The sequence below is a fragment of the Salmo salar genome, chromosome 02 (genome assembly GCF_965601325.2).
Source record: "Salmo salar chromosome 02, fSalSal1, whole genome shotgun sequence".
Taxonomy (NCBI): Eukaryota; Metazoa; Chordata; class Actinopteri; order Salmoniformes; family Salmonidae; genus Salmo; species Salmo salar.
In genome coordinates this window covers 42770197-42781787 of record NC_138292.1, presented here as the reverse complement: position 1 = coordinate 42781787, position 11591 = coordinate 42770197, and the positions used below count along the sequence as shown (strand labels likewise).

Sequence of the window (11591 nt, the reverse complement as noted above, 5' to 3'; positions counted from 1 at the left end):
TGGTCGTTTGGTCGAAGACCCATTACGGATGCAGGCAATGAGGCAGTGACTTGATTCGACCCTAGAAAAAAAGGTTACCTACTGAAATGTAATGGCAACTATGAACTGTGAACATACACGCACTAACGCATGCAGTTATTATGCCTAGCTTTCACTATCGCTCATTCACTTGAATCAGATTGAATAGCTTCAAGAATAGTCAATAGAATAGACTATTTTTTATTGAAAAGCCACTGGACAGAAGAACATAGACTACTAGAGCAACATCCTCCTTGTTTTATATGTCATTTATAGACTGAAAACTGTAGGAAGTTGCAGAAACACATTTAATTTTGGTACATGTTCATGTAGCTTCCCATTTATCACAGACCATACAATTTTGCAGAATGTATTTTAATTAGACCTTTGGACTGCTATGGTGTAGGTATATAATGTTTATTATTCCTGAGGAGCAGTTTGCTGATAATGAGAAATCTATAAAAAAATATATATATATTCACATACAGAGAACAACATGAATAGAATAAAAAAATCCACAATGCAATGCTGTACTGCTAGGAACCATCAATTTTCCATAGTAAACATAAAACATAAAATAAGCAAACAATAAAGAAGTAAAAGCCAAGTTCACCTATCTTTATTGGCAACACAAGCTAGTATCACAGGGCAGGGGTTAATTTTACTTGAAAATATCTGGTTGCCTACTTCCTCATACAATCGTTGCTTTCAACTGTTAGATCAGTGGCACCTCTCATGGAACCACAGTTGAGCCTAGACAGCACAACATCGGGTTCTGCACTGCAGTGATGGCAGGCACTGAAGTAGTTATGTCCCTGCAAGAATTAATTGCATCCTTGGATCAAACTTGTCTGCCACGGATTCTACAGGTTTGCTCTGGTGTATACTTTCAAGGTAGGACTTTTTCATACTTTCTTTCATGAACTCCATGTGTGGGCAAACTTATTTTTGCATTGCCTGAAATGAGACAGACAAGCTTACCGATTAACAGTCAGTGGCAGTTTTTTTATACTCAATTCTGACATACACAAACAGAAGTAGAACAAAAGTCTCATAATTAGGCAACAGTACAGAATGTCGTATTTACAACTGAGGGTATTTTCATATAATTACATTTGTCCAAATAATGACACCTTCAAATGGAGGGACTAGATACTGTAATTTCTAAATGGTAAAACAGATATGTGTATTAAAGTAGTCAAAGGTGTAGTATTAGATTAAATAGTCCTAGCATGCATTTGCAGTTTTCTTTGGCTGTGTTTCAGATTATGTTGTGCCCAGTAGAAATGAATAGTAAATGATGTATCGTGTCATTTTGGAGTCACTTTTATTGTAAATAAGAGTACCATATGTTTCTGAACACTTCTATATTAATGTGGATGCTACCAGGATTATGGATAATCGTGAATGAATCGTTTTGGTATTGCGAATCCAAGCCTGACATAGGTCTAGACTGATGTGAAAATAAGTGGCGAGCGCTTAACCAACGGTGCAACCAAAAAATGTGATCATCATAGAAAGAAAAGCTCACCATTAAAAACTCTATGTTTTATTTTAGCAAAGTTAAAAGATTACATTTTGGCCTACAATGGCCTTCTTACAAACATTATCTTCCAACTTTGCTAAAATAAAACATTGAGTTTTACATTGCTTTTCAATCGATTTGTTGCTATTTTCAAAACTCCAAACTGGAAACACTTGTTAACACAGCCAGTCTTACATTCAAAACCTTTCATTGTACATTCATTTTGTTTGGAAACATCTTTCACCACACAACCATTCAGCCAAAATATAAGTTTACTGTGAAATATCATGAAAACATTGGTTTAATCACCAAAACTCAACATCATGATACATTCTCAATTTAGTTGTTTTAACAACCAGTTGATCCTATAGCAAAAAATGCAAGATACACTATATATACAAATGTATGTGGACACCAATTCAAATTAGTGGATTCGGCTATTTCAGCCATACCCGTTGCTAACAGGTGTATAAAATTGAGCACACAGCCATGCAATCGCCAAAGACAAACATTAGCAGTAGAATGGCCTTACTGAAGAGCTCCGTGACACCGTCATAGGATGCCACCTTTCCAACAAGTCAGTTCGTCAAATTTCTGCCCTAGTCAACTGTAAACGCTGTCATTGTGAAGTGGAAACATGTAGGAGCAACATCGGCTCAGCTGCGGAGTGGTAGGCCACACAACCTCACAAAACGGGACCGCCCAGTGCTGAAGCGCGTAGCGTCTGTCCTCGGACCGTTCTTGATACATATGGGAAACTGTTGAGTGTGAAAAACCCAGCAGTATTGCAGTTCTTGACACACACCGGTGTGCCTAGCACCTATTACCATACCCCGTTTAAAGACATTTCAATATTTTGTCTTGCCGATTCACCCTCTGAATGGCACACATACACAATCCATGTCTCAATTGCCTCAAGGCTTAAAAATCCTTCTTTAACCTGTCTCCTTACACCGAAGTGGATTTAACAAGTGACATCAATAAGGGATCATAGCTTTCACTTGGATTCACCTGGTCAGTCTAGATCATGGAAAAGCAGGTTTCCTTCATGTTTTGTACACTCAGTGTACATCATACTTTATATGTTTACATTTTACAAACATACATTGGAATTCTGTAGTTCTCCAAATCTGTATATGGTAGACAAACCAGTTTAAAATCTATAGGTTTACAAAAAGGTTAAGTGATTATCGAATAAGAACAGTTGGGTTAAGTAATAGTTTAAGGTATATTAACAAATAAGACTATCATATTAAAAGCGGAATGCAATATATCTCCCCTCAATAACCACTCCCCTCTCCTCTCCCTGTCATCTGCCACACTGTTTTGAGTTTGTACTAAGTGTTGTGAAAATGTACCACATACTTGTAAAAAATGCACCAAAGCATTTGAAAAAAACTGTAACAACCTGCTTACCCCATTGTAAATCCTTCTGTAACGTTAACCCTAGAATCTTCACACTATTAGATACTTTGAGCTCCTATGCAGCCCTGCCCCTCGAACTGGAGAGGGCATGGGACAGGTGGATTTCTAGTGAGGGCCACTGATAGGACCTTGCACCTGGCAGAGTTCAGTGACATTTGTCTTGCCTTAACCAATGAGTCAAGGCGGTCCAGGGCCTGCTTTGGTGTGCAGATTTTTCCCATTGTGCATGTGTGGGCCAGACTGAAATCATCAACGTACTTCCACCTACTCTCAACATCCCGGGCTGCACCGTCTATGACTGCAAGGAAGATGAGAGGACACAGAGGAGTTCCTTGAGCCACACCTCCCTTCAGCTCCTGCCAGAGTGTTGTTCACAAAACTGACGAGCCATGCTGTGAGGGCAGGCCTGACATCCAGTTGCATCAGCCGTTCAATGGCGATGGTGTGGTCGATTTTGTCAAATGCCTTGGAGAAGTGAGTGGTGATGAGGGTGGTTATGGTGGATGGGATGTATGACTGTTTGTATAGTCCAAAACGCTAACGAGAGCGTAAGTCAATGGTCTTTGGGGTCTGCTTCCAAACTGTCTGGGGTCTATGTTGGGTTTTATGTCTTCCTTCATCCAGGTGGCAGCGAAGGTCACAAGAACTTTTGATAGTTGTGGTGTCAGGGATATAGGCAGTAGCTGGTGGGGATGAGCACGACCGTGGCTTCTTTCCACTGGAAGAGGAATTCACCTCACTAGAATTATGTTTTGAGGATGTCACTGATGGGTTGACTCAACTCGCAGGCAAATTCTCATAGGATCTGCTGTGGCACACTGTAGGGGCCAGGGGCTTTGTTGGTTTTGATCACACATACGTTGTTCTCCAAGGGCTGGATATCTGGGAGAGGCTGCAGGGAACATAATTTTTTATTTTTTTTAAATCAGGGATGGCTGTTGTGTCCAGGGAGGTTAGTGATTGGCTGACCTGAGAGAACCAGTTGTTAATTTAATTTGTTCCTTCCCCGCCCACCTTCCTGATTATGTCCCGCCTAATGAAAGAGTTGTGTGCCGTCCTGCAGATCAAGCAGATCTGGACCTCGGTTTTTCACCCGCAGACGGATGGGCTCGTTGAGCGCTTCAATAAAACGCTCAAGCAAATGCTGCGGAAGGTCATCGAGCAGGACGGGAAAAACTGTGACCAGCTACTACCCCACCTAATGTTCTCAAGCCGAGAAGTACCCCAGTCCTCCACGGGGTTTTCCCCTTTCGAACTCCTCTATGGGAGGAGGTTACGCGACCTATTGGACCTCGCCAGGAGGTGTGGGTAGCCCAACTGACCCCATTACACAGCGTGGTAGAGCACGTGGAGACGATGAGGGAGTGGATGACAGCCGTATGGCCAGTCATGAGGGAACATATGGAGAAGGCCCAACGCGCCCAAGACCAGGTCTACAATTCGGGAGGCCAGCCCCGAGAATTCCAGGTGGGAGACAGGGTGTTGGTCTTAATCCCCATGGCAGAAAGTAAGTTCCTGGCAACATTACACGGGCCATACGAGGTGATCGAGAAGCTGGGACTTGTCAATTAACGCGTACGGCAATCGGAAAGACGGAAACCTCAACAGATTTACCATGTGAACCTGTTGAAGAAGTGGCACAAGAGGACAGCCTTGGCCGTGTTATGGTCGGGACCAAGGACGCCAACGGTACCAGTGGTGGTCCCGAGCAAGAAGGACCTCGACCCGGCCCAGAAGCAAGAGCTCAGGGAGCTTGTTGATCGGAACACGGCAGTGTTCTCCGAGAAGCCGGGCCGCACGACCCTCATTGAACACCACATCCGTACCCAGCCCGGGGAAACGGTACGAAAGAGGCCATATCGGATTCCGGAAGCCCGATGGAAGACTGTGAAACAAGAAGTGGAGGCTGTGCTGAGGATGGGGGTCATTGAAGAGTCTCACAGTGCATGGTGCAGCCCCATCGTGTTGGTGCCCAAACCGGACGGTAGCCTCCGCTTCTGTAATGATTTCCGGTGTGTGAACGAAATAAGCTCATTCAATGCCTACCCCATGCCGAGGGTGGACGAGCTCATCGACCGATTGGGAAAGGCCCTCCTCGAAACCTAGTTTGCATTTCGTGGGGTTCGCGGTCAACCCGGCTTGTCTGAGCACGCCCAGCACCGCCTGGGCCTTTGGGGCAGTCATTTGACACTCCGGGCAGCTGCGACAGTAGTCTTCCACAGCCCTCCTCATCCTGGGCCAGTGGAACCGGGCGGCAACCCGTTCCTGGGTCTTCTAAATTCCCAGGTGCACCCCCAACAGGTGGGTGTGGGCCAGCTGAAGAACGGTTCCCACGTACCGTCGGGGCAGCAACAATACCTCTTGAAGTTCCCCCTGTTGGCGCGACACCTGATACAAAAGGTTATTCTTGATCTGGAAATGGGGGTATCACCAGTCACTCACCCCCAGAAGTAGCTGTCCATCCACCGCTATCACTTGGGCTGTGGCGGCTTTCAAGTTAGGATCCTCCCACTGGCCGTCCCGAATTGTCCCCTCAGTTGGCCCCCCGCGGGTGTCTCGACTGGCCCCTCGAAATCGAGGAGGGGGAGGCTGGGCTCTTCCTCCCTAGGTTCCCCAGGTCCGACTCCGGACCTGTAGAAACAGGTTGGTCAACCGTATGCTTCCGGGCCGCACAGGCGATGGATCATTCTCGCTCTTGTCTTCGGCCGGCTCGTACCTTCTTCCTCAGCTCGTGCCCCCACAGGGTTGCAAACAGCGGACAATCTCGTCCCACTTGGACGAGACCCACTAGGACGACACCGTCTGTCACCAGGCCTCGACGAGTCTCCCCCTGGTGGCTGACCTGCTGTACGCCACAGCGTACAGAGGCCCACTATCAGTAACCATCACTCCTGTGTTCCAATGTCACGTTGTGTTAGCTAATCCAAGTTTATAATTTTAAAAGGCTAATTGATCATTCGAAAACACTTTTGCAATTATGTTAGCACAGCTGAAAACTGTTGTGCTGATTAAAGAAGAAATAAACCTGGCCTTCTTTGGACTAGTTTAGTATCTGGAGCATCAGCATTTGTGTGTTCGATTACAGGCTCATTTCTAAGTGACCCCAAACTTTGGAACAGTTGTGTATATATTTATATTCCGGACTCTGAAAATCGTTCTGATGTCTTAATTCCTTGTCATTTTACTTTCGGATTATGTGCGTATTGTTATTGTATTGCTTGATATTGCTGCACTGTTTTACTACACCTGCAATAACATCTGGAAAACTGTATAGGCGACCAATAAACTTTCATTTGACTTCTATTGGGCACAACATCATCCGAAACACAACGAAAAGAAACGGCAAATGCATCCAACAAGTTTGTAGAGACACAAGCTTGATGTAGTCATTGCGTGCTAGGAATATGGGATTAAAATACCGCATTTTTGAGTACTTCAATACTCATATAAGTGAATGTCTAAATACTGTATGACACCTTCAAATGGGAGGACTAGATATATAAAGTGCTTTCCTTTCTAAACAGTAAAACAGATATGTATGAAAATACCCTCAAACAAAAGGTGACATTCTGTACTGTCACCTCATGAAATGTTTTGCTTCAGTCTAAATAAATACATAGAGGAGTGTATGTAATATCACATGTTCAAAGGTTAATAGATCATATGCTTGGTTATATGGATGCACGGTCAGTCAATAGACCACCTTGAAATGTTGCCGCAGACAAATAAGGAAATGGGGGGAAAAAATGAGTGTACAAAGTCTCATGAGTGATGTTCCTAGAACAGAGAAGTTAATACTGTGTACTGTATATATTAAGATCTATTTCCATCCGTTCAGGCATGCTTTATAATGGGACAGTATTATTGAGTAATCACCTCTGATAAAAACAAATATAATCAAGTACTGTACGTGCATGTTGCTGCATGGCATTGTCATCAGAGCTGAAATTGTGGTGTGTTGATGCTTTATAGGGTCTGTTTATGAGCTGTCGGGAAACGAGGTGTGCCTATCCACGGGGGACCTGGTGAAGGTCATCGACATCGAGCTCCTGTCTGTCAGCTGTGAGGACATCAGCAACAATGAGAAGTTTCAGCTGCCCCTCAACCATGCAGGTGAGGCTTACGGTTTTCAACAAATGCGCTTAGCCAGGGCTAGAAATAGAAAAACCTCTGGTCCACCTAGCAAAGATGATTGACTCTACCAAGAATGGCAGTTGTAGTAATTCTATGTAAGTGAGCCCCCAATTCTTTATTAACCATGATAATATGTTTAATCAATTCTAATAAAATCCCTTGATCAATGCTGTGTTATTCATGGGCTCATTGCAGACTCTCCCTCTCAGATCTGTTCAAGCTGGTTCCAGAGGAGATGCCATACAGCACAGTGGAGGAGATGGTGAGCCTGAGGCCTGTAGGCCTGGACACCTGCTTTCCCTTCACCTTCACCAGCCGATGTGAGCTGACTTTCGAGAATTTCACCCTCGGCGCCGGGATGGCCGTGACCATGCTGTACATCGAGCAGCAAGACGGGGGTGAGGAGAGCTGCGTCCGCTGTCAATTCAGAGGCCAGCAGGGGGCATTGGCTGAAGTGCTAGTCCCCTTCTCCTGTCGTGGGGAGTTCGATGAGTGTGAGAGTGACCAGACCTACACCCTCCAGGAGATCATATCCTCGCCCCACCTCTGTTGCCGGCGCTTTCGCTTCAGCAAGAAGACCAAGCACGGGGGATCGCTAGTCTTCAGCCCCATATACCAGGTCCAGGCCATCATGCACTGTGAGTAGAACCTGGTTCTGAGTCAACCAACAGCATACTTCCTTAGCCAAAGAAAAAAACACTGAGTTACCACGTTATAATCTAGAATTGAGAGAAGTGTTGGCTGAGGAGCACATCATTAAAGCTATTGGCAAGCTGTAGCCTGCATTTCTTTTTCACAAATCATTGCACTACAGGATTGTACATTTTGAACATACAGCTTAGTTTTTGTGTTCTGCTCAGCATCAAGTTTAGTACTTTACTGTGTGGGTCTACACCCTTCAACATAATTTCTCAAATTTTCTCACAGTGAGGAAGAACATAGTTAAATTCCCCTCCAGCTTGGAGGTGGATGTAGTCGACGTGACGACTCAATCCCAAGACTGGACATTTGTGACCCCGCTCACTCTGCCAGAGGTATTTGCCCAGCCAGACGAGGCCTTCCCCACCATGGCTGAAATACTGGAGCACCATGAGGGCCAGCCTCTGTTCCGCTGTACCTGGCTGGCTGAACTATACAAGGGCCATCCTCTAGTCCTTCACAAGCGTGGCTCCTCAGCCATGGTTCTGGCTTCGGGTATCAAGGGGCGCAATGCCCGCCAGTACTTCCTAGTGTCGCAGAGCTACGGGGGACGCCTGCGGCGGAGGCCCCGCGAGTTTGAGTCGGTGTACGAGCTGTACGTCGCCTCGACCCGGGCACTGTTTCTCAAGGTCAGGGTGACGCAGCACAGTGAGGAGCTGGACAGGGAGGGGTTTCTGGCGCTTAGTGTGGGCGAGCAGCTGGAGGTGCTGCGCTGCGAGAAGGTGAAGTTGCCCGGTGGAAGAACCAGCCAGGAGAAGAATAACCAGACCATGGAGGTCCTTGTATGTAGACGTCTCCAAGAAGTGGACGATGACGAGGAGGATGAAGAGAAGGAGGAGAGCGAGGTGGTCCACTTGCCCCTGTACATGCAGAGCCACTTTGTGGAGAAGCTCACGGACAACAAGAAGTACAGCCTGAAGGACTTGGGCAAGGCCTTCGCTCTGCCGTTGGACGTTAAGGTGGCAAGCCGTGACGCAGAGCTGGAGACAGATCCTCTGGTGGGGTTCTCATCCCTGAGGCTGGAGGCTACTACTATACAGCCCATGGTACAGGCCAGCCTTCCAGGAAAGCCAGAGAGGTGCTTTGAGATACCCACTCACTGGCTTAACATGTCTTTGTCCTTTACGAACGACCCCTTGCCTTTGGCCCAAGAATATCACCTGGAGACAGTTACAGAGGTGACGGACTCATTCTATTGCGAATTTCAAAAGCTCACCGCATCAGATGAGCCCCCACCACCACGTCCACCAAAGCCATCGTCAAGATCAAAGCCATCGTCAGGCTCAAAGTCTTCAAAGGCAACCCCTTCACCCTCACAACCAGACACCCCCTGCCGTCCACCCAAAAGTGGCACCCTTTCCCTGTTGAGTGGTCTAAGTCTTGATAGCAAAAAGACTCACAGGCCCCCTGCTCCTCTGCCTCCGGTAAGCTCTTCCTTTCAGACCTTATGTACTTTCTAGGCAGGATATAGCGCTGCTCATCTCCTGTTGTCACTCCTGTCTTGCTGGACTCGTTTACTGTCCTACATGTCCTGCCTACTGTCTTGCATCCCATGTATTTCCCTTGTACTCTGCCTTGGAGCCCCCACATTCATTGTCTTAGCTGTGAAATTGTCTTGTTTTTTTTTGTGTCACTGTACTGTCTCTATGTCTGCTGTTTCTGTTTTAACTTTTTTTTAAAAAGTATTTGTAAGGTGTTGTTATGCACGCCTCTTGGAGGGAACGCAACACCCCGCTACATCTCAACTCCCCGTGGAGTGAAAAAAGTATGTGATCATAGGTGCGGGGAAGGATGACAGAAGCAGAGAAAAATACAGTTTACAGGGAATTTATTACTCCTACACACGGTAAGGTGGGGAAAAGGGGCTGGACGGAACCAAAGCAAAGAATGTAAAAGTTAGTTCCCTCTCCTACCTTTCCACTACTTACCTAACCTTTAGCACCACCTGGCGCGCTAACCAAAGTACAGGGGGTGGTCCGCCCAGGTCTTACCTAGTGTGCATAGACAGATTCAATACTAGGGGTTATGCATGCCCGCAGGCCTCTTGCCTAAACACTCCCAAGGTGCCTTCCCCTCCCCCCCAAGAACAAATTTAACAAAATAATTACTAATACCTAGTGAACAATTTCAATAATCAAAAACACAAAATCCTATTGGCATACACATACCTCGGAAGGAGCGGCTACAAAATAATATCCACAAAACCTTTACTGACCGCCACAACAATCAACACAGAACATAAAAAGCTCTCTTCTAACAAAGGAACACTGGATTTTATCAAGCTGGAGAAGGAGTTGGTAATTGCAGAGACAGCTGTATCCCCTGACGAGAGGGAGGGGTCAGAGCTCCAATCTGCGATGGGGCCGACCAATCAGCTTCTTAGAATCCAGGAAGCTATTTCCTGAAATAAACACACATACCCACAACACAGAACCTGGGGAAACGTGTGTTGTGATATTGTGAAATACATTTTAAATAAGTGGAATAAGCTGTGACTTGATTTGACTAGAATGCTGCCTCATATAATAGGGTCTTGGGTTGTTCAATCAATGTCTTATATAACATTTACACACAACACACCCCACATGTTACTGTAGTCTCATCAGTTATCATGTGAAAATGTTATTTGATTATGCAGAGAAACCTCGCCCCATGCAAGTATGTGGTTCCTGTTTTTTCAACATAGCATGTACACTTCCTAATATAACGGTAGTTTCATTTTCCTGTTGTCGTGAAGGCTATCACGGACGCCCCTCCGCTGAATCCAAGAAAGCCTATGACAGGTATCAAGTCAGGAAAGGCTCAGCCAAACACTTACGTCACGTCTATAAGTCACAAGCCCAACAATAAAGGTACAGTATGTCCTACATTGGAAATGACTTGTGAGCTATGACATTAGGGAAGTCAACGCCAAAAACTATCCCATTCATCGCTCTGCATTTGGTGTAGCTTTTTATAAAACATTTTACTGTTATTTGTAGTTTTATTCTTTGTTTAGATAAATGGTTTTGCACTGGGTGACCACTTCACACAAAACCTAGATTATCCGGTAAGCCTAAAATGAACTTGTCTTTCAACAGCTCCGAAATATGAAGTGCAAGCAGATGAGGGCAGCGACCATGATTATGAGCAAGTGGACGACATGTTGAAAACAGCACAGGACAGTTTTTTACTTTACTGAACCAGCCAAAGGAACTACTATTAAAAGGTTAACTATTCAAGTAACCAAGTCTCATTGCATAAAATAGACTAGACTATGGGGTGCAAGACAACTGAATGTCAGAACTATGCAGACTGATAGCCAGCCACTGTATGTGAATACTTTGAGATGGGACTATGCAAAAACAGGATAAATGTCTTATTGTACCCAGATTTTGTTACTTGGTTTTCATTTTCTCTACATTGCTGCAATCACAAGCAACACTTGCCAACTGATTATCCCAAATGCTTATGATAATAGCCCATTGGTGTTTAAGGTCCAGTTACAAAATACACTGCTAACTTATGAAATGTAACTAAATTTCCACCCTCATTTAATAACTCAATGATGCTAGTCTGGCAGTGTCAGTGACCTTACTGTTAAAAGAGTGGAGGTCAATATCAGAAAGCCGGAGTGATAACAGTGGGGATCTTCATTCGCAATACAAAGCTTTACTGGCGCATATGTATCATTGCTTTGGTTATCAATACTGTATGATCTTATATTTCTGAATTCTAAGGTTACACACATTGTAAGAGATGCTTCCCAATTGACTATATAAAGTAATAGTAATATCTGGGGAACAAATAC

The 11591-nt window shown here is 45.1% G+C and overlaps 1 protein-coding gene across 2 annotated transcripts; it reads left to right on the top strand.

Moving 5' to 3' along the window:
• The first annotated feature begins 656 nt into the window (after positions 1–656).
• LOC106583290 (protein THEMIS2) lies at positions 657–11173 on the top strand. 2 transcript variants are annotated; one of them, XM_014167276.3, is made up of 6 exons: positions 657–912; positions 6941–7081; positions 7312–7740; positions 8030–9225; positions 10539–10653; positions 10882–11173. In XM_014167276.3, exons 1-6 carry the CDS (start codon positions 807–809, stop codon positions 10980–10982), a joined length of 2088 nt encoding a protein of 695 aa, XP_014022751.1. In that variant the 5' UTR covers positions 657–806; the 3' UTR covers positions 10983–11173. The 2 variants fall into 2 exon arrangements, with proteins under 2 accessions (XP_014022751.1, XP_014022761.1); XM_014167286.3 differs by having other exon boundaries at positions 7298–7740.
• Positions 11174–11591: the final 418 nt, after the last annotated feature.